The sequence below is a fragment of the Nuphar pumila genome, chromosome 6 (genome assembly GCF_984573655.1).
Source record: "Nuphar pumila chromosome 6, dmNupPumi1.hap1.1, whole genome shotgun sequence".
NCBI classification, from domain to species: domain Eukaryota; kingdom Viridiplantae; phylum Streptophyta; class Magnoliopsida; order Nymphaeales; family Nymphaeaceae; genus Nuphar; species Nuphar pumila.
In genome coordinates this window covers 128570509-128595103 of record NC_143254.1, presented here as the reverse complement: position 1 = coordinate 128595103, position 24595 = coordinate 128570509, and the positions used below count along the sequence as shown (strand labels likewise).

The 24595-nt window shown below is 38.2% G+C and overlaps 1 protein-coding gene and 2 pseudogenes across 4 annotated transcripts; 1 reads left to right on the top strand and 2 right to left on the bottom strand.

Annotated features, from left to right (window-relative positions):
- LOC149836177 (vacuolar protein sorting-associated protein 2 homolog 1-like) overlaps positions 1-6957 on the bottom strand; it is a 22700-nt pseudogene extending 15743 nt beyond the window's left edge.
- On the bottom strand, positions 4274-24595 carry LOC149836175 (uncharacterized). Of its 4 annotated transcripts, none has more exons than XR_016432398.1 (4): positions 21372-24595; positions 19776-20598; positions 4513-4777; positions 4274-4407 (listed from the first exon to the last, which is right to left on the bottom strand). XR_016432398.1 is itself a non-coding variant. In XM_090009039.1 (2 exons), exons 1-2 carry the CDS (start codon positions 24268-24270, stop codon positions 20222-20224), a joined length of 3276 nt encoding a protein of 1091 aa, XP_089865165.1. In that variant the 5' UTR covers positions 24271-24595; the 3' UTR covers positions 19676-20221. The 4 variants fall into 4 exon arrangements, 2 of the variants coding, with proteins under 2 accessions (XP_089865165.1, XP_089865167.1); XR_016432399.1 differs by having other exon boundaries at positions 4513-4760; XM_090009039.1 differs by lacking the exons at positions 4274-4407; positions 4513-4777 and having other exon boundaries at positions 19676-20598.
- Positions 7394-9032, top strand: LOC149836176 (uncharacterized; annotated as a pseudogene).

Genomic DNA, 24595 nt, shown 5'->3' with positions numbered 1-24595 from the left:
TTCCATTCTGCAAGATGGTTTTGTTTTGATTTACTATATGAGATGCCTCTGATAATGTGTGGTTCTTATTTTTATTTTTAGTTTCAATTAATACATGCAGCTTAGCCTCCTAATTTCTGCCTGTTATGTTCTATTATCTTTAGAATTTGGTTCAATGCCAAATAGTCACCATAGGATCAATCCATGATGGTTAGTGCTTCTTTGGATTTATATAGTTTAGTTATACTTTGCCACACACACCCACTGTTTTGTTCATCTGCACATCTCTTCTACTGGCACACACCACTTGTAATTTTTTTTACCGTCGTCTGTATATTATGGTATATTCTCATATTCGATCCCTATACCACATTCCTTCTCTTGTTATATCTTGTATCATACGCCTTCATCCCTATATCCCCTGTTGCAATATTCATCATCAGCTTGTCTGAGTCCCTCCAAATGACTGAAATCAAGCTGATCGCAGGTGAAGTAAGAGCCGTTTTGGTCTTTACAACATCCTACTATAATTGCTTCATGGCTAAGTAGGCTGTGTTAAAGCCACAACATCCAGGAATCAGTCTTTGGACTGTAGGCTGCAGAATATCTGATTTTGCTGAATGTGAACATAGTCACATCATCACGTGGATATCTAACATATTATTCACCCAATCAGGTTAGCATACTAATAATTATTTCTGCATGACATGGAATACCCTTGTATAGTCATTGATGCATCTCCATGTTTTTATTTGTATGTTCAAGATACCTCTCATAGTCTTTTCATGTCACATTAGTCTAGATATTCATAACATATCCTGTATTTCTCACTATATCAGTAAGCTTACCATACATGTTCACCAGCACCTTCTTGGTAATTTAGGGAGTATATTAAAAGGTGCATCGTATATATATATATATTTTCATTATTCATCTTAAGTCTATGTTCTTACTGCTTATCATGTATATTCTATACTTAACATATGTCATAAACTTTTTCATTTTTTGTATGAATATCATGCACATTTTCTCGCTTTATATTTAGGTCTATTGTATATGTAGTATCCCTCATACATGGCGTCCAAGCAGTTTCATAAACATTCCATATATGCTTCCAGTGTTACAGTTCTATGGACATTTCCCTTGTAATCTGTATATAATCATCAATGCATTGATATTAATACGAGATTCCCAATCTCTTTCGTGTTATTCCTTGGTGCTAACTCACTTTGCAGGAAAAGTCCGGGAGATGCTGAATCCTTTTGATTTTTTTTTTTTTATTTATTTCATTTGCGTCAGAATTGTAATAATCAGATGTAAGCTTGGAATAATATTTACTTTTACTGCTTAGGTTAGGATGCATATCATGTAGTTTGATTTTGTAATATCCTGATTCTATGATTCATATATCTCATTTTGCAAAATCACCATGGATGTACACGAATAACACGTGCACCAACTCTTAGAGAGTGATGAACTCGGTGGAGTCCATATTTACGGCCCTAGTCGGAAGACGAGACCCAGATCCATCATCTTTCTACTAGTCACACTGAGCCTACACTCTTAGGCTATCTTAAAAATGCACATCATATTTACAAATTTCAAAATATTGTGAATTAACCCAAATAAACTCTGAACATATTCATGGCCACAGTCAGAATATGTGAAGGATTTACTTTAACTTAATACACATTTTTCGAACAAATTTCTCAAAAAAAAAAAAATCTTTTCAAAGTGCATTCATGCATCCAAATCATCTGTATCACGGCATCATCTGCTTTTCTCATGATTTTCTCGAGAAAACTTCAGTCCATGGAAATCAGTTTCTCAAGAAACTTCTAAAATTTTCAAAGTCGGATTTTTCAAGTCAGGTTTTCCCGTGATTTTCCCTGGAAAATGTTATTTTCTTAAGATTTTCAAAAGGAGTTTCCCAATCTTTCTCAAGAATCAAAATCAATTTTCAAGGGTTTCAAGGCTAAGATTCCCAGGATTTCAATTTCCCAAGTTTCAATTCTCCTTCTCCACAGGAGTTTTCCAACGAATTTCAATCATTTTTCAAAGAAAATTTTTAAAAGTTGGGATTTTCTCTGACAAGCATTTCCCTTCAAATGTTCATCCTCTTCCTAAGAATTACTTCCATTTTCTCAGGATTTTCATCTATTCATGATTTTCCCAAAACTTCATAAATTTTCTCGAGATTTCAAACCCTTTTCATCTGAGTTTCCTGAGAAATTGACTTTTCACCTTTTTCCTGAGAAATGCTTTTCAACTCCAAATGTTTTCTAAAACATACATCATACTTTTCCAAATTGCATTTTTACAAAATCTCATAACACATGCCTGAATTCTCTGTGCATTTAGGATAGAACACAATTTGGATGATTTAACTAAGTCAAGCACATTTTGGTCCTTGGTTCGATTACCCCTGTTAAAGGCGGCAAGAACGGTCAAACCTCGTACCGACAGGTCGAGCCCCATTCCATGGATTTTCCCGCGATTTTCAAAACGGAGGCGAGTATTTCAATTTTCCAAATTCCGGTCAGTTTGAATCGCAAAAGCATTTTTCTCTCTCTTCCGCAAGGAAGGGAAGACGGGAAAAATTTTGCGACGATCACAAGCGCGAAAAGGCAGAAAGTGTGAGAAACACTTTTAGGGCACCGAAAGGGTGCAGAGAGAACAAGAGCAAGAAGTGCTGCTACACTTCTTTCAGGACAACTTCGTCAAGCTGGTTCTTCAGATCATTTGTTCCTTGTTCTTCAGTGAGGTATATCCTCTTGTTCATTTCGTTACACCTTGTGTGTTTACAAGGCTTATGCCTTTTGGCCACTCTTGTAATATTTGTTTGAAGATAGTGGAAGGTGATGATCTATCGGTCGCCGTGGATGTACCTCAGTTGAGAGGGAACCACGTAAATCGTTGTGTGTTGTTTTGTTTCTGCTGTTTGTTTGGTTTTATTTCTTCCACTGTCATCGTCGTATTGTTTCCATCAATTCACACTTGTGGGGAGGACTCAATCCGTCCATTTGTTTTTGCAAGTCTCTGTTCTGTTTCCTCAACAATCAGCACATAATATTTCATTTTGTTTTAATAGGATTGAAATTTCATTAACATAATTGAAACCAAATATGAAAGCATCCACTCATTGTGTCCTTAAATAAGAAAATCAGAGCATTCACATGCATGTGTAACTTGTATGGGAGGAATTGCCTGTGTATGTGTATGTGTGTGTGTGTGTGTGTGTGTGAGAGAGAGAGAGAGAGAGAGAGAGAGAGAGAGAGAGAGAGAGAGAGAGATCAGACTGACCTGCATTCTGAGAGATACACCTTGGAGCTGTCATTTGAGTGCATAGAATTTTGTGATTTGATGCCTTGTCCTAATAAGGTCCTTTGCCATTACTTTTACAGCATCCTGAAAAGAAAATTCATGCTAATGCATAAAATAGAAACAAATACAAAAGTCCATTCACATACACCATGTTGAGATAATGTAATGACATATTGAAAGGTGGATGCAAGGACTCAAATACAATGAGATTATTCCAATGACTGTGCATCATTGAGTTTAAGACAAAAACATTTACATTGTTTTCAAACAGATAATATGTATGTGAATGCATTAAAATTTCTTGTATAAACTAAACTTCAAAGACTACGGAAAAGATAGTATTCAGGGAAAGTGGAAATGATACGCCCAGATGTTTCTATTCTAATAAGCATCAGCTTGATAACCATAACATCATGATACAGGTGTAGAGGTACTTAAGAAACTTGGGATACTTCAACCTTCATTTTTCTATGCAATAGCCAGTCAGCACACACCTAGCAGTAATCCACTGCCCACCTAATACATTTGTATTGCTTCAAGTTCAGAACAGGCACTCACACATACAGAACTTCAAGAGAGCATCACAACTCACAGACTGCTACCAAGTACTAACCAATGCTCTTATTTCTTTTCCACTTATACTCGCATGTAGAAGAATCTACATAACTTCGTATATAGTTTCATTTATTAGATGACCCTTTTGAAATAAATAAAACCATAGAGAGAGAGATGTTGAATAACTATAAATCAAATCATTTATCATTTTGGAAAAATTCATGTAAAAACTTTAAACCAAAATCCTTAACCAAATTTCCATAATTTAGTGGATGAACTCACTGCTAAATCATCTTCCAAACACATGGTCCATATGCAGTTCAAACAACAACAACAACAACTACGCCTTCATCCCAAAACGGTCCATATGCAGTTCATTTGCAATAAATCCTGGCACATTTGCAATCACTTTTTCTTGTTTTTTTTTTTAAATGTAAAAGCTCAAAGCACATAAAAAATTGATGAGCAACAAGCATGCTACTCTATCCCTTTCATTATCCTTCACTGCAAAATACTATGACCGTCCAAGATGAATTCAAAACCATGCACCTGTGGAATGCCAAATGGGTTTTCAGTTATAATCACCAGAATTAAAAAACTCGTAAGAGGTTAGGGCAGAGATGTTTCATGCAATTAGTAAATGATTACACTTACAGTTGGCATTTAACCCAACATGTTACTCTGTGAGGACTTATGTCGACACCTACATAAGTAGTTCTCTGATCCATGTTTTAGCAACCACTGACATTTCATCTCATTTATGAAGAATCCGTAATCAGGGGATGAGCAACGGGCTAGCCTGGCTTGTTAATTTGATGTGTTGAGGGGCTGTTGACTGAGCTGGCCAAGCCTGTTGCCAGATGCCTGCCCCACATCCTGCCCGTTAGGTCCATGAGCCTGACCTGTTGTCAACCCATACCTAATCAGCACCAGTGTTATACATCAGCAGTTGAACATCAGTACTTTCCTATGTATCACATGAATAATCTCAGAAGTTTCAAAAGAATGAACTCAAGATGACCATAAGTACAGCTGCTTAAATCTGTAATCACTTTGCGAGAAAATTTCAAGGTCTAAGGACATGTTTGCTTGCATCTCATGTAAACCCAAATCACATGTCATTCCATCTCAAATAATTCAAAATCACATGTTTCCAAATCACATGCTGGACAATGTATTCAGAAATTGCATGGGAAGTGAGTAAAACAGCCCTAAATATGATTTTGAGCCTCATTGTCGTGTTCTCTCACATTTGCTTGAATGTGAAAATGGGGCAAATGAGAATCATTCTCACCTTCATGAGAGAGCATGCCCTAAAATCCAGGAAATTTCTTATCATAAATATCTCATGCAGATACCACTACACGATAAAGGATACAACCATTTTATTAGGGTTTCCATTAAGAATAGTAAATATGAAGATACAATGCAGCAGTAACAATGCAGTATATGACTGATATAAAGCCATTGACATAACCTTATTTTTTTCATGTAGCATAGCGTTACTTATTCTACAAAAATGAGTAGAAGCAAAAAGTAATAGAAAGTTCTAAAGTAAAAAGAAATGGATAAGACTGACCATGACCAAACCAAACTTCTTTTTAATGTTTAAGAAAAAGAAAAATAGCATATTATTTTGGCAGTATAGTAGCTGGCAGTACCACCATTTCCTAAAACTTGCAATCACGTCCAGATAAGAGTATCATCAGGATTGTCCAAATTTTGGCTGAACAAACTCTTGAGGCCTTGTGCCGACCATTTCAGATGAATCGTCGAAAAATGATTAATCTAAAGCCAACCTAACAAAAATTTCAGGCCCAAAAAAAGCAAAAAAAAAGTCTTAAACTTCTTGAAACAAGCTGTGATTCCCTGGTCTCCCAGGATATGTGAAAATCAACTAATTTATCAGTCTCTTCCAATTATGATAAAATGTCAGACATGTAAGTTATAGTCATTCACCCTGAGTTGGTTAAAGACAGTGGCAAGATCCAGCCCACCTGTAAAACAAGAGTCCAGCTGTCACAAGTGAAAACTTCCAACCCAAAGGCCAAAAGATGGCACAAAACAGATAAAAGAAAACAACAAACTGAGCCTCCCTCATTCTCAACAATGGCATTTGCCGTTGTGCTGTCTCAAAGGTATTTGCAAAAATACGAACAAGGAGCAATCAGATGGATTTCATGGCCATCTTATCACAGCGAACATTAAGAACTAAATGTTGATCCATGTGCCGTGCATATTTACTGTCAAAAACAAGATTTTCAGTCTAAAAGGCAAATGTGTTATTCTACACATATGAAGATATCATAAGCAACTGTAATACCTTGAAACAATTATAATAAAACTGAGAAGCAGTGCCAATTGAACTGGAATACCATGAAACAATTATAAGAAAACTGAGAAGCAGTGCTAATTGAACATTACTATTTGCTCTTGCTTTGCAGTTTTCTTTACATCAGCAATTAACTTCCTCTTGCACCTGCAAACCCTGCCTCTCATGCTCAATCTCCCGAATTGATTTGTCTATCATTCTCTTGTTTCCCCGAAGAATCCCTATGCAAAACCCAACCCATCCATAGTCAACGTCACACACGAATTTTTCTAATTCTTGACGGAAAACAAGAAAAGGTAGCAGCAATTATGGACTCGATACAAGGATAGCCACGAATAGAATCCGGCCATTCAAATTCATGATTCATTAATGCAATTCGTCCACATTGCCTCTATCGTTGCCAACCAAGTCAATTTGGCAAAGTTAGTTCCTAATCCTATCAGTAGAAGAAATAATATTAAGATCGAAATTATGCATTTAAAGTAATTCTGTTTAATAAGAAGATACCCATTCGGATTCCATCTACTGAATTTCCCAAGACATTGATTTTAGCAATTGCTGCACTACTAAAAACATGTTGGGCAAAGGATCGGGATGGTCTTCGTTCTTGTAATTCGACCAAGCCCTGTGATTAATTCGCGATGGAAATTCCTTGTCGGAAAGCCGCTCCGATTGGATCATCAACACTTTCGTTGCCAGCATTGAATTGAAAGAGAAGAGGGAGAAATACCTGCAGTTGTTTTCTTCTTGCCGAAAAGGAAACTCATTCTGATATCTGAAAGATGGGTCACTGTGAAACGAATAGAAAGAATTAAACGATCTAAATTCCAGAGCCTTGCTTTTTCCCTCGACGTCAACTCTCTCTCTCTCTCTCTCTTGCTCCTGCTTCAGCAGCACCTACTAAGTACGATGCCCCTTCTCTCAAGCGGGCGATCATACGCTAGTTGGTCAAACTCAAGACAGTCTCTTGTTTCCTTGGACCCAGAGAGAGAGAGAGTTGACATCTGATTCTCACCACCTTTCTTTTATTGGATTGGATTCTATTCCACACAATTCCTTATGCAAACACTTTAGAGAGAGATGGTTCTCACTATCTTTCTTTTACGTCATTGGAATTCGATGAATCCAAATACACACAAGTACTGAACCACAACCCAAACCATTTCCCTACCACAGTAGAGACTAGAGAGAGAGAGCAAAGCCATGCCCCCACTGAACCTATGGCGCCACCACCTCCACTCCCTCCCCAGCAAACGCCTCTTCCTCGCACCCTCTCCCTCTCTCATCCACACCCTCTCTGTCGACCAAACCGACCTTCTCCGGGCGCCCAACCTCGACGCCTTCACCGTGACCCCTCCCATCTCCGGGTGGCCCTCTCTGCTCTCCCCTCGTCGCCTCATCCGCATGATCAGCCGCCAGTAGAACCTCGACCTCGCTCTCCAGATCTTCGACCACGCCGGCAAGTACCACAAGGGCTTCTCCCACACCTCCGAAACCTACTCCGCCATGATCGAGTGCCTTGCCCGCGCCCGCGAATTCGATACCATGGAGTCCCTCTTTCGTAGGATGAAATCCGAGGGCGTTCGCGGCAGCGAGATCGTCTTCATCGTCGCAATCCGCAACTACGGCTTCGCGAACCGGCCGTCCGGTGCTTCCTGCGCATGCCGGAATTCGGCGTCAATCGATCGGTCCGCTCCTTCAACACTCTCCTCAACGCCATGGTCCAGACGAAGCGCTTCGACCTTGCCCATTTCCTGTATAAGAACGCCCGAAAATTGGGCGTTGTCCCGAACGTGTTCTCGTGCAACATTCTCATCAAGGCGCTCTGCAAGATGAACGATTTGGGCGCCGCGCTCCGGGTCATGGAGGAGATGCCCAGGCAAGGGTTCGTCCCCAATGCGGTGACCTACACGACGGTCCTCGGCGGGCTCTGTGCGGCCGGCGATCTCCAGAAGGCGAGGGAGATCTTCGACGAGATCCGGAGCAAAGGGTGGGTTCTCGACGCGATCAGCTACACCGTTCTGATCGACGGGTATTGCAGGAACAAGCGTTTGATCGATGGCGTGAAGCTTATGGACGACATGGAGGAGAATGGTGTTCTTCCTAACGACGTTACGTATAGCGTCGTGATCGAAGCGTTGTGTAGGGAGGGGAAATGTGGGGAGGCACTGAATCTACTGAACGATATGCTGGAGAGGAGGTTTCTGCCTTGTTCATCCCTTTCTTGTAAGGTTATCGATTTGCTGTGTCACGAGGGGAAGGTGGACGAGGCGTCCTCGTTGTGGAAGAGGCTGTTGAAGAAGAATTGCACGCCGGATAATGCAATCTCGAGCACGCTCATATATTGGCTCTGTAAGCAGGGGAAGCACAAGGAAGCGAGGAAGCTCTTCAACGAATTCGAGCGAGGTTCGATACCGAGCATTCTGACGTACAATGCACTTATATCAGGGATGTGCGAGAATGGGGAGTTGCAGGAGGCGGGGAGATTGTGGGATGATATGATCGAGATGGGGTGCACTCCAAATGTTCATACATATAATACGCTGATCGGGGGGTTCTGTAAATCGGGTAAGGCCGATGAAGGTGTGAAGATATTAGAGGAGATGATTGAAAAAGAATGTATGCCGAATAAGTTTACTTTTGCTGTTCTAATTGATGGTTTATGTGGGAAGAACACGGAGGGTATCACAGAGGTGCTTCTGGCTACATTCAATAGAGGGGTCCTTCTTGATGCCGACTCTTGGAGGGTGTTTGTCACCAAGGTTGTTGGTGGTTCTGAGGCTTGGACGCACACTCTTGATGGTATCGTTGGGATTTGATTGCAAGTGTCATTGTGATTGGAAACTGCGGATTCAGGGGCCTCACCCGTGAAGTCATCCCACATATGATACGACCAATTGGGAGAGAATCAATAGGGAAAGTGATTCATCCTTACTGCGTGGAGCATACATCCCTTCTTTGCCTCCCTGTGCCCTTATGGCTAGAAACTAGATCACTTATCTCCGGTGGAGTGGAAGTTTAAGTCTTGAATGAGCTCAATCCCCTTGATTCTTCAAATGTGTAACGAATTTGTTGTGTCTGTGCTTAATTCTTCCTCACCATGAATCATGCCCGATATTGAAGCATTTGCAATGATGAGAACCTTTGTTTGTTGATTCACAGAGAGTTTATATGTGTCATGGGAAGAATTGTGGTTGCAGGTGGCTTGCCTCACCATGAAGATAGTGATTTCATCTCATTTGCTTGATGGGATGATACTCTCATCAATTTGATGGATTGATGTTTGGTAGATGATTAAGTTTGTCAGCTGTCTAACTGTGCAAAGGAGGCAGAATGGATAGAGAAATACTTAGTCAGTAGATAGTTTCGGCATGCTTCATTCGCTCTTTACTCATAAACCACTATGTCATTCTACTGGTTAGGTAACAATTTTGGCTCTCATGGACATGGTTATACTTGCTACAGCTTGAAAGAGTTGAAAGGCTTCATGGATACCCTTTATTGATTAATTTTAATATGAATAGAACATCACAATGTAGTTCTTGTGTAGAAAAAAATGTACTTATTAAATGGAAATTCTCATGGTGGTTCATGTTGGCGTTTGTAAAACATAGTTTAGTATTTTACAGTTAATATAAACAGAAGTATTTGGTGTATCAAACACTTCTTTGTTCTCTTTAGATATGTTCCTTCCCTTTGATGACTATAACTAATTGTGTAGCACTAGAGTACAACTCTCTATTGATGCATGTTTTGGTTGGCTCAATTGTCATCCATAGTGTTAGAAAGTGACTTTGAATACTTTAGGTTCGATAATGAACCCATACACATGCACATTAAGTGCGAATATACCCACTCAAGGGAACAATACAAGCACATCATGTGCTAATGCATAAACCCATAAAAGGGGTAAATATGACATAAAGTCATAAGTTGAATATTATTGAAGAAATAAGAAGAGGGTAAAAACCCTATACAATGGAGCATAAGCTCCTCCAAGGAGTGAAGAAATTACAAGGGGGAGATCCTTATTTATAACACAAAAGAGGAGCCACCTAGGGGGCTCCCAAAGGAGTCGTTGGGAGCCCCCAACGGTCACATTTGTGACCGTTGGGGGGCTCCCCAACGACTCTTTGGGGAGCCTCCCTAGGTGGCGCAAACCACAAAAAAGAGAAAAATAAAAAAGAAAATTAAAAGTAAATTACAAACATATTCCAAATGGAATATGCGTAAAACTGTGAAATGTCTAAACTACCCCTATGCCTATAAATAGAGAAATATATATTTTATATATATAATTAGGATAATACATACGCATATATACCATATATGAATATGTATTATCCTTTATATATATGAAATATATATATAATATTACAAATGTTGAATGATACATTTTAACACCCCCCCTCAAGCTTTGCGTGGGAGAACAAAAAGATTGAAGAAAGCAAGAGGCAGAATCTCAAGGCTTCAAGAGCCTTCAGTATGAATGCCATTGCAAATGTCTTCCTCCAACGTCTTTAACGATGAGCACCTTCCATGATCTATCCAAGGTACTTCTTTTCCTCTTATCTTCAAGATCCTGAGGAACAACAACAAAGAACAAGTAAAAAATATCTTTGCACTTTACTAAAAAAAGAACATTCCTAACAAAGTGCAAAATTTATGCATAATAGAATAATTACTTTAGCATGAAAAGAAAATTTAGAAAACCAAAGTTTCAAAAATCAAATATCATGTTAAAGAGTGAGCGGAAATGAATTGCAAGAATGCATAATGCATTCATAAGGTCCATCATTGGACAATCACAACCCCATAATGGGAAATAACAAAATGGTTCACTAAGGGACGCCACAATAAGCCTACGAAGAGGCATAAGCTACACATGTTTTATTGAATGAGGGCCTTAAAAGGCCATGATGAGCATATGCATATATTATCATGAAATGAATTAACACTTAAAAATTATTAATGAACATGCTCCAAACATACTTTAGTCAAAATGAACACGGATGCAAATGTTTCAAAAGCATGATGAATATGAACTTCAAGGGGCTTTATAATTTTAACACACATAGATTAACAATAGAGTTTTTCACATCTTTAGGGCGAAGATCTATGTCAAACAGAATGTCATATATAAGAAGCATGATTTAACTAGATATATTAAAGCATCCACCCAAGATTCAAGAATGAATATCATTTGAGACAAAAGACTCATTTTGCATATCAAATACAAAAGATGCCGAAAAACTGTAAGCACTTCATATATAGATTAAATGCTAAAATATCAATTTGATTTAAAAACATATCATGGAAATGATTCACTTGTATCTTAAGACACAAGTTATGAGTGAAATTTAGCAATTTTCAATAGTAGTTCATCCACTACAAGCAACTACCTCATTAGTCCTCCAAAAACTCGTAAATCAAATGTATAAGCTACTAGATCAAGAATATAAATAAAATGACATTAAAGGCCAAATGACATACACAAAGGTGTGTAAAAATACCTCTTGTCTACATATAATAATACTTGAAATGAGTGCATCAACGACAAGAACAAGAGAATACACGCCAACATGGACAAAAAACATCTCTTGCCTACGTAAAAATACACTCAAGATCAAGTATGTTCAGCTACTAGAACAAGAGTATTAAGCCAACCATGGGCTAAAAAACACAATACATCTCTTGTCTACATAAAATGACACTTGAAATGAGTGAAATAAGCCAACCATGGGCATACATCTCAGCGACTAGAACAATGACACAAATGCCATCATAGGCTAAAACCACACACCATGGTGTGAATTAATGTGCCTTGTCTACATATAATAACACTCAAGATAAGTGTGTTCAACTACTAGACCTAGAGAAACAAAGCCAACAAAGGGCTATCAACACACAAAGGTGTAATAAAATTTTTGTCTACATATGATGACACATAGATAAGAGTTATAAAAAGAGAAGACTTTTGAGGCAATAAAACTTGTAGTGACAAACATATATATAAAACCTTGAATCAATAGAACAATATTCTTCAAAAAGAATACCCATAACAACAATATATTGGAATAAATGTGTGAATATACACACACCAAGAACACTTGTGCACAAAAGCACAAAACATAAATGTGCAAATGCGCTCATAAGATTCATAAACAATAAAAGGTTGGGCAATAATCCCAAAAACCTTGATTTTAATAAACCTTAAAACATTTTAAGGTTTCAAACATCATATATTCATCACATTTATATTTAAATAAGAGCATCCAAAAGATCAATGGCCAACATCAAACGAGTGACACACTCATATACCAAATCATTCTAGAGTCCCAAGGTGCCCATAACTCACCTCAACCACCATCTATAATATGGTAAGTGGACAAACTAAAATGACATAACAATGAGTGACACACTCATAATTAGAGATCATATACCAAATCATTCTAGAGTCCTAAGGTGCCCATAACTCACCTCAATCACCATCTATAATATGGCAAGTGGACAATCTAAAATGACATAACACAAGGTGCCCTTAACTCATCTTAACAATTATCTCTAATATAACAATAAGGCCATAAAAAAAAGATTAATGCATTAAATAACATGTGATGAATATAAATAAATGTCATAAGAAGGCAATGAACACTTAAGAAAATCATTTTCCAAATATGTGATTTTAAAAAGAGGGCCGATTCAAAGGTCCAACATAATTAATCACAACAATATGCCTTATAATAAATACGAAAATTATGTTCAATCATGATCATTATCAAAAGACTCAATAAACACAACATGAAATATTTAAGCTATGTCATGTGTGAGAAAGGAATTGGAATAATCCAAGAAACAATTCAAGCCTTTATAAGTTGCAATTATATGTATACCAAGATGTAAAATGACAATAATCTTAAATGTGTAAATTTAGGACAACATGTACCAAGATATTGCGGAAGCATTTATAATGATAAAAGAAACAATCTTACAAATTCATAGAAAATAAACACACGCCCTAAAGAAGGCAATAAAAACATCTCTTTATTGAAAAGAGAGTACCATGTGAAAATGTCTACGAAGAGACAATACACATACAAGCATAAATACTTTATAGAAGAAGTGCACGAAAGCACTCACACAACACTTGAACAAAATACAAAAAAACGTATAAATAATAAACATGCGATAATGCATGTATTTCATAAAATGGAAGCAAATGCTTGAGACTCTCAAGCTTTAATTATGTAATTATATGCTTGATAAATGCAATTTAAGACAAAGAAGACCATATTATGGCCAATGTAGGCATCCTTAGAGATACAATCAAGAGGTTTTGAAACTTTATATGAAAAATACAAACAAACATGTTTGTAAAGTTCTATCATTAGAAGAAAACTCAAAAATTAATGAAATCTTTTATACCAAAGGATGCAATAGATGCATTATGCATTCTATATAGTGTGAGAAGATTTTAAAAGATCTTTCCTAATGAACACAATGTTTCATATAACATACAAATAATTTTTCAAAATCCTTTAACTAAACCAAAACCATTGAAACATCTTTAGAAGTTCTCATAAATAGTTATCATTAACAATAACTACTTAGGATTCATAACAAAGATTTATATGTGAGAGATTCTTATACAAGAATTATATCAAGATTTTTAAAAAAAAAAGCACTAAAATCCATAAAAAAGAGAGGAACTCAAAACCAAATTAGACTTTATATGAGAGAAAAGATTTTTTAAACAAAGATCATTAATCAAGAGATCATATATAATCTTTAAAAGTTAATTTATGAAATACTTATGTAATCATCATAAATCCCACATAATTGAAGACAATTTTAAGAAAGAACATAAATTACTATTTATATGCGATTAGTAATCGATAAACATATAAACAAGAATTATATATTTGAATAGCAAAACAAGTTTACTAAATTTAAAAGGAGATATTTTAAAAAATTTTGAACATGCGAAATGTGAAAAGAGGTGATTCAACTATTATAAACATTACATATGCAAAAAATAGTTTCATAATGCATAATATGTTAAGAAAAGAGATACATACCGAAAACTTAAGAAAAAAGAGAAGGACAATGAATACTTCACCATTTCTTGAGCACCACGCTTTCCGTTGCGCCAAGAGACAACCCCATCGTAACCGGGCTCTGATACCATGTTAGAAAGTGACTTTGAATACTTTAGGTTCGATAATGAACCCATACACATGCACATTAAGTGCGAATATACCCACTCAAGGGAACAGTACAAGCACATCATGTGCTAATACATAAACCCATAAAAGGGGTAAATATGACATAAAGTCATAAGTTGAATATTATTGAAGAAATAAGAAGAAGAGGGTAAAAACCCTATACAATGGAGCATAAGCTCCTCCAAGGAGTGAAGGAATTACAAGGGGGAGACCCCTATTTATAACACAAGAGAGGAGCCACCTAGGGGGCTCCCAAAGGAGTCGTTGGGAGCCTCCCTAGGTGGCGCAAACCACAAAAAAGAGAAAACTAAAAAAGAAAATTAAAAGTAAAATTACAAACATATTCCAAATGGAATATGCGTAAAACTGTGAAATATCTAAACTACCCCTATGCCTATAAATAGAGAAATATATATTATATATATATAATTAGGATAATACATATGCATATATACCATATATGAATATGTATTATCCTTTATATATATGAAATATATATAATATTACAAATGTTGAATGATACATTTTAACACATAGATCACTAGGCCAACTATTAATTTCTTTTGCTGAGCATTAGTGTGCTTTGTTTGATGATATATGTCGTTAAATTTGCATGTCACCTTACTCATGGGTCATCGATCAATTTTTTCCATTTAGACTTTCCTGGGTGTGGTATTCCAGACATTAAGGCATTAAGAGATACAGTTTTAGTCCTTTGCAGGAATGTTCTATGAGGAAACTATAACTTGCTTGTTCTCCAGAATGAGGAAGAAAACAACAAAAAAGATGGTACCTGAAATAGATGCTGGGTTTTGATTATAATCAATCTAGGATTCCATTTGGTCAGGATTCTCAAAGCTTATAGTTTGGAATTGTAAGTGGGAAATTGGAAGACATAGTTGGGCAAGGGGACCTCGTGCACTGGCCAGTTGTTACCAATGCTAAAAATGTTGCACCCATTTCTCTATAAAATTGCCCCGTATTATATATGGAAGCATATTGCTTATTAGTTCAAATATGGGAGATTGAAATCCGGCATTCTAAGGACCATTTATTGTTTGAAATCTTAGATAAAAGGTAAAATTGTGTGCATTCCCTGAAAGAATATGACATGGCAGACTTTCTTGGCTTTATGGAGCTAAATATTATCTGTGGCATCAAGCATCATGTTGTTTTGTTATTTGAATGAGCTTGTCCAGCAAACAGCCATGTTGTCAATGATGTTGACAACCAATATTGTTTTCAGGTAATGTACTTCTTGTATATCTACACTGCACATCCAAAGTGTAAAACTAAGATGTAGGTGTTTTCAGGAAGCATGGTGAGTTAAGATCATGAAGATGGGAAGTTTCTAATTCGCCATATATGAAATATTCAAGTATGATAAATGTTATGGAAGTGTCAGATGCATGTCATCTCAGTTAGAAGATGATACTCATTGCTCATCTGTCTGAAGAGTTCTGATTATCACTGCTTCTTGCTTCATGGATGTCTGTTATCAATCAACTAAATAAGTATTTCTGCTTTACATATAAAAATATGGATATGTGAGAGTTAGCCTCTATGATATTTGTAATCTATCCTCCAAACAAGATGAGATGTTTGGGTACTGATCGGTCTCTTTGTTGTGTGGTGCTGACTCATGCTAAGCAATGTTTGCATGAAAAAATTATGGGGTTCCATAATGGCTAGCTATGTCACAAAGATAAGGGTACACCCCCACATGTGATGAAAGTTTCAAAACTTTTGAAAAAAAGGATGCAAGGATAAATATTCTCTATTTTTTACAACAACAACAACAACTACGCCTTCATCCCAAAACAATTGGGGTCAGCGATATGAACCAAAAAAGAAATTCATTTTGGGTCTTCCACATGAATCCTTTTCCTCCAATCATTTCTATCCAACGCCATGTCCTCGGTGAGGTTCAAAGCATTCATATCCTTTCCTATCATCTCCATCCAAGTCTTCCTAGGCCTACCCCGACCTCTTTTAACTAATATATTTTCCCATTTCTCCAACCTTCTAACTGGAGCATCATTAGGCCTTCGCCGAATATGTCCAAACCACCGTAAACGATTCTCTCGCATCTTATTTTCAATGGGTGCAACACCTACCTTCTTACGTATTTCTTCGTTCCGAATCTTATCTTTTATTGTATTTCCACACATCCATCTAAGCATCCGCATCTCTATTTTTTAATCAATGAAATTTTTTTTTCTATGTATATTAATCTATAAAACACACACACACATTTGTTTTAAGCTTGTGCTTTTTTTGAGACAGGGTTCCAAATTCCAATGATCTTCTCATTTTAGCTACCTTGCGTTTGTCCACTTTGAAGGACCAGATTAAGGAAAGTCTCCATCATTTTCTTGCGGTTATATTCTTTATTAGATTCTCTTCTTGCCTTATTTTAGCAACTTTGAATAGCGAAAATTTTGACTACTCTTAATAGTACTATATTATCTATAACAAAAAATCATAGGCAGTAGTTTATGCTGCAACCCTGTTTTTATGAATGGTGAAAATGTTGTACCTCAGTCTTTTCTCAGTTTTTGAAGTTGATCTACAGTTTCACAACCAGGAGTTTCATAAAAGGAGTATAAGGCTCTCAAGGCAGCTGGACTGATATTGAGCACTTTGCTGATTGGAAACCTGAACTTGGGATAGCATAAGAGGTGCTCTACTCTGCTCTTTAGTCTCAAGTTTGTTGGTTTTATAGATATATAACTTAGTAGCTTGCTGGTTTTAATCAGCATGTAAATTTCGGCTCTGTTTTAGCTCAAACAGTCATCTGTCATGTTTTAAATGCTATACACCTTGGCTTTATGTCTTGTGCAGTTTGGGGATTTTATTTGGTATCATGCTAATTTTCTGTTGGTTTTGCTTTAGTTACCTTTAGTTTTATGTTGGCTTCTTTGTCACCAAAACTTCTATAACCATAAGTTGTGTACAAATAGGCACCTATGTATGGTGATCAAGTGTTGTTAACTGTTAGGAGAATTGGGTTGAGAGCCTGAACGAGATCCTAAATTGACCTAGACTAGATTGTGCTTGTTTGGATGTTAAAGTTTAATTGGCCCACCTGTCGTGCAGGCTGAATATACTTTAGCAATCTAGGCCCAGGATATGCCAGGGACCTTCACAAAATTTTCTGATGTTCAAACTTGTAGAATGTATTTGGCACTTTGGTGCCGTCTCCATTTGCAGGTGCTTAGTTTGGTTGGCTTACATATGGTTCAAACTTCAAAACTCAAAACAAGGTTAGGCGATGTAAGGATTAAAGGATGAATAAGCCATAGACAATATAGTACTTTTATTCTGGAAGTTTGTTTTTTATTCATGAAAACGGTTTGTATTCTGAAAGTATCACCTTTTTGAGTTTAGAAAATTAGCATAACCTACCTAACTTTTGAGCACTCAGAATGATATGAAGCTAAGGAGGGACTATTTGTGATTGTGTTGTACTTGAAGGGTATGTTTGGTTGCATCTCATGTGATTTTAAATCACATGAGATGGAATCAAATGTGATTTGAAGTCATTATTTCAAATCACATATTCCACCATGTGATTTGGAATCACGTGAGAGTCACTTCAAATGTGATTACAAATGACATTCAGTTTCTTATTTGCATAAGATTCCAAATCACATGTTTGGTTATCTGTGCAAATGAGATCCATTCTCTCATTTGCATGAGATTTCAAATCACATGTTTGGTTAGCTATGCAAATGAGATTCATTCTCTCATTTGCATGAGATTCCAAATCTCATGGGAATGAAACCAAACATGCCCTAATATAATTGAGTACTAGTTAGCTGTTTCATAAGGTGAAGGAGAAATGTGGTGATTATAGAACTTCTGTGATGTGGTCATAGATAATGAATTACTAGAAATTGTGCTGTACTTGAAAGAAAAGTAAGAACCAACTAGTCAGCCTTAAGGTAAAATATGGCAACGGTTAACATTGGTAATATTGTCATAGTTAATGCCAGACTGCCAGTACTAATACTGGAAGCTAATAATGCATTTCTATTACTTTCTGAAAATCAGTGTATATGAAAGGCACAATTTTCAACAAATATTGGTCTTCTTGGTGTGTATTTTGCAGAGAGCTATTTTATACTGGAAGTTAATTCTTGTTTTCTTTTCCCTTTTTTATTCATTTTGCATTGAAGGAAGTCTCTCCTTATCAGCGGTGGTTTTTTCTGCAGACCATGTCAACAACAGATAAGATGTATTTGCTTGTTGATCAAGTGAAGGCGCTTGCTGGAGAGGTTGCATTTAGCACCAGTACCCTAAAGGGTTTGTTGGAGCAGCCTGTCAATAATCCACATGATACTCAAATTCAGGTAGGTGCTACACTTTTCTAGCTTAGCATTATTCCCTTGCTGAGCTGTCTAAGGTGCAGTACTGCTATGCTGCTTGAGTATAGAAATTTTATTATTTTATGTCATGTGCCAGCACTAATTTTGCTCAGTTTTGTAGCCATTTCTTCCATTTGTCATCAGCCTGAAAATTGCATACGAGAAACTACATCTTTTTGCATCATGTATATGTGTCCATATATGTATTTGCATATAATTGTCCATGCATGTATGCAGACATATATCTACATGTATTTATCCATGCATATCTGTTCATGTATGACCATGCATATGCGTCTATGCATGTATTTGTCCATGCATGCGTTGCTTGTATTTGCCCATGCATGTATTTGTCTATTGGTATGTGTCTATGCATGACCATGAATATGTTCATGCATGTATTTGCATATATTTATTCATGCATGTGTCCATGCATGTATTTATCCATACATGCATTCATGCATGTCATGCATGTACTTTAGTGCATTTGTCCATGAAAATGTCCCCATGCATGTATATTTGTTCATGAATATGTGTCTATGCATGCATATTTCATGCGTGCATATGTGTGCACGCAGGTATCCAAGCATTGTGTGGTTGTTGGGTTAGTGAGGCATTGGGGTATCAAAGATGGTGTTCATTAGTGGATTTCACAAAACCCACCTTGGGAGGTAGGTGTTGTATTTCTACATCGATGAGGGTGTTGGAGGTGCCAACGCCAACGCCATCCCCATTGTCATTGTTTTGATTAAATGCTGCTCCCAAATGCAGCTGTGCGTCATGGATTCACAACCTAGCTCCGACGCATAGCTCCCTAACGCAGCCTTAAGACAAAAAGAAAATGACATGCAGTATATTAACAGCAAAAGAGAAACAATACTACCAAGATGGTGACAAGGAGGCACAAAGACCAGCATTAAGCTACTAGTCAAATTATTTAAAAAAAAAGAACAAAGTAGAAAAAAACTAGAAGAAATAACCAACACAAACCGAAAAGTAGTCCAATGCATTGCAGAGAACAACGCTCAATTCTCAAATTTCTGTGCCTCTGAAAATTTCCTTGTGTCCCAGTCCTGCCTCCCAAAACAGTTAATTTTTTTTGCTTTTTTTTTTAAAAGCTCATTCCTAGCCCAGCCCTGATTCCATATGAAATAGATTTTTATCCATTTTGTAGCCCAGTCCAGTCCTAGCCCGGCCCTGACTGCAGCAAATAGTTTGATTTGTCCATATGAAATAGATTTTTATTAATAATTGTAGCCATTTTTTATTTTATCTCAATTTTTTTTTTCCCCCGACTATCACACAAATAATTTTTTTTTTCCTACACCCCTGTTTGCCCCCCCCTCACATGAATCCTAGCTACGCCCCTGATCTGCAGTAAATCACTTGAGCTGATCATGAAACCTGCCTTAAAGATTTGAATTACAGTTGTGCATTCAAGCACTTTCAGTTCTTGCAACTTGAAAATTTTTTCTTATCCTCTTCAAATCGGCCACCACTTCTCTCATGGTAGTCCTCTCTTCTGGAGATTCCCTCGAACATGACAATCCAATCTCAACAATTGACACGAAGATCTCGTGCATCATCATTGAACGCTCGGTTCCTCCTTGCCCACTGTTGTTCTCGGTAAGAAGAGAGTCATCAATGACGTTTGATATTGCATCCGGAAAAGCTTGAACCACCCAGTTTCTCAGGCTAAGATCACCAGCAAACATGGTATGAGTAGGCTTCTTCCTTGTGAAGGTCTCCAATAACAAAATCCCAAAGCTATACACATCAACTTTGGTGGACACCTTGCCGGCCAAGCCAAATTCTGTCCCATATTTACGCTCATGGATTAAAATTATCAATAAACCAAATAAAGTCAAGAATTAACGCCCAATCCATTGTTATGCACAGAGTTAATGGCAAATAAAAAAACAAAAGTGGGTTGGGTCGATTCTGTTCAGGTTTCTTCAGACAAGGTTTTGGATCAAGTTTGAAATTTAGGACTAAAATCAAACTCAAGTTTCGTTCTGGGTCTGGCCATAGGATCTATATTAGATCATATGTATCATACGATTTAGATATGTCATGGTAAGGGTACAAATGAATCAAGTCCCCAATGGTTGGGGAAGGGAAATTTTGGGTCAAGAACTCAAGAGTAGTTCAGTTCCAACTGTCCTACGAATTGGGTCTGCCCCAGATTGAGAGAGCGGTTCGTATGAAACGCGGGGTGACATTAGCAGTGTCACCCAGCAGCCAGAACTGTTAATCCCATCTTGGCTGGGTCCTCCTTGAACTGAGCTACAGCAGAGGGGGCGGGATTAACGGTTCTGGCTGCTGGATGACATTGTTAATGTCACCCATCGTTTTATTCGATCCGCTCTCCCAGATTGACCTGCTAACATATAAGGGACAAGCAGGTTGATCCTCCCTCCCATACCATTAGGCATCACGGTGTTGGAAAGTTTTTCAGCATGGCCTCTTGTTCTGATAACTTCTTCCCTTTGTTGTTGGGCAGGAAGAGGAACCCTAATTCGGATGGGAAACATGCATCTGCTTTGAAATTTGTCCCATGGAAAGGAAGAGGAGCGCTCGTCGTACCTGGTGCAATATAACCCATCGTGCCAAGAGCAGAGGTGAGAGTTGAAGACTTGTTCCCTAGCAGCATCTTCGCAATTCCAAAGTCCGCAACATGCGCTGTCATGTTATCATCCAAAAGAATGTTGTTTGGCTTCAAATCGCAGTGAACGATTGGCTCTGGGTGATCATGATGCAGATATTCGATGGCGCATGCTACGTCGATCATTATATCCACTCTTTGAAGGAGGCTCAGCCATCTACCGCTGCTCGAGAACAACCAGCCGTCGAGGTTTCCATTAGGCATGTACTCGAAAACCAATGCTTTGAAGTCGAGGTTGGTACACGAAGTTATGATTCTGACAAGATTTCTGTGTTTAACCTTGCGCATAACCTCGCACTCTGCTTCAAAACTACTCATCGCCTCCTCTACAATCATGTTGAAAACCTTCACAGCAACAACAGTTCCATCAAAAAGTGTTCCTCTGTACACTGAACCAAAGCCTCCCTTTCCAAGCAAATAGGATTCGCTAAAGTTATTGGTTGCACGCAATAGCTCAGCGTATGAGATCATCTGATGCCCGACTCTTGGTGACTCATCTGCAGGAAGTTGCTTTTTCTTTTTCTTTAGACATAGTATTAGAGTCGATATGCACAAAATGATGATCAGCGCAGAACCCAAAACAGTGCATATGACAATCTTCTTGGCTCTTGATCTTTTCTTTGAAGAACACATGGGTACCTGAAATTTGAGAGCTCCGCATAGTGCATAGTTTCCTTTGAAAGAGTCCGCACTTAAGTTCGCAAATATTCCACCATTCGGTATTTCTCCCATCAATCGATTGAAGGAAAGATCCAAAATCTTTAGAGATTTAAGCGACTCCAGAGACTTCGGAATCGTACCGGATAAGAAATTGTGAGAAAGGTCCAGAGATTGAATGTCTACCAGATTGTCAAATGGTTGTGGAATAACGCCGTCGAACGAGTTCCATGAAAGGTTAAGATCCTGAAGCATTCGCAACCTTGACAATGTGGTAGGCAAGTTTCCTGACAACTTGTTTGCTGATAAATCCATTCTGTACACTGCATCTATGTTACCCACCTCCATGGGGAGCGACCCAGTCAAAGAGTTTTCCGATAATTCCACAATTTGTAGCCCTTTTAAGCTCCAGAGGCTTGAAGGGATCGTTGATGATAGATTGTTAGAACTTAGTCTCAGTTTTGCAAGGTTAGTGAGGTTGTGTATGGAGTTTGATATCGACCCAGAAAATTTATTTTGGAAAAGATGTAGCTCACCCAAGTTCTCCAAATGGTAAATTTGAGATGGGATTGGACCTTCCAGTATATTTTTAGCAAATGATAATATCTGCAACTTGTGCAGCAGTCCGATATTTTCCGGAAGAACTCCATTCAAGTTGTTATCGCCCACCGACAATACGATCAAGTTGGTCAGGTTAGTTATCCCCGATGGAATACTACCTTGAATCAGGTTTACCGACATTTCAATGGTGTTGAGATTGGCTGATAGGTTTCCCATGGAAGCCGGAAGGATGCCCTTTATTTGAGTTTCAGCTACACTCAGGGTTTTAAGAAGCCTGCACTTTGTCAAAGAGGTAATGAAGGAAAGCTCGAAATCACTGGTTACACTATTCTGCCAAATTTTGAGAGATTGGAGGTACGGCAAATTGCCCAATTTCACGGGAATTGGGCCACTCAAACCATTCATTCCTAGCTCAATTATTGTGAGCATAGATGCATTGGGGAGTGAAGCAGGTATTTGGCCACTTACAGGAGTATCTGTTATGTAGAGTTCTTGAAGATTAGGGAGTGTTTGGCCCATGTCTTCTGGAAGCGACCCGGATAGACGGTTGTCGGTTAACTTTAGTAGTTGAAGGGAAGAAATATTGAATATTGAACGTGGAATTGCACCTTCCAGAACATTCCATCCTAGGACCAATCTTTGCATAGCAGCTAGGTTTCCCAATTCCCAAGGTATGCTACCCTTTAGGTTGTTCTTGAACAAATAAAGCTGTTCAAGTTTTGAAAGGTTCCCCAGGGTAGGTGGAATGGTGCCCCCTAGCTCAAGATTATAACCAAGATTTAAATTCCTAAGATCTGATAGGCCTCCCAAATCATTTGGTATGCCTCCCCTCAAGGAGTTGAATGACAAATCAAGCATTTCAAGTTTTGAGAGGTTGCTGAATGAAAGTGGGATGATGCCCGTGAGCTCATTGTGTTCCAAATGCATCTGTTCAAGTCTTGAAAGGTTTCCAAAGGCCAGCGGAATGGTGCCCACGAGCTTATTGGTGGAAAGGTACAAGGACTCGAGACTTGATAAACTCCCCAAATCATCAGGTATGTTGCCACTGAAAGAATTGTTATTAAGACTCAGAATGCTAAGATCTGGCAGACTCCCTAGCCATGTAGGAATGCTTCCTCCAAACTTGTTAGAGGGTAGAATGAGTGATTGAAGATGCTGGCAATGGCTCAAACTCTGTGGAATTGATCCTTCCAGTTGATTCACAGACAACCGAAGAACTCTCAAGCGAACTAACCCACCGAAGTCAATGGAAAGGAGATTGCCGTGGAATGAGTTGTTTCTGAGATCAAGAACACGTAGAAAGGAGAGGTTGGCAATGCGCGGAGAGAGTGTACCTTCCAGTAACATTCCGGTGAGGTTCAATTCTACGACTCTCTGCCTGCGGCGACTGCACCAGACTCCGTCCCAACTGCAAAAGGAAGCATTGGTGCCCCAGCTCGACAATGCATCATAAGGGTCATGGGTGACGTAGGACTTGAAGGAGAGCAAAGCAGCTTCATCCGTGGCATTGCTTAGCCACGCTGGGCGTGTTGGTTGGCCCTTGCACTGCATCATGAGCATAACCGTAACAAGGAAAAACAAGGTTGAATAAAGGGAAGCCATGAACTTAGATTAGGCTGCGTTTGGGAGGAGGGTGTCGGAGGAAGTGAGAGGGCGTCGGAGGTGGTTATTTGGGTTTGACGGATTTGCGAATTGGTTGGGATAAGGGAGATGAATCAAACGTGAAAACAAGCATAAAATCCCAGAAAACAGCGAATTTGAGAATTGGTTGGGATAAGGGAGACGAATCCCGGATTTGCTCTGGTTTCAACTCCTCACAGAGGAGGACAAATCCTGGATTCTAGAGGATTCCGATGACCTCACGCTTCTTATTCCGGCAGCTTTCTCAACTTCTTGCAAATCCGTGCAAATGCAGGGTCCCAAACAC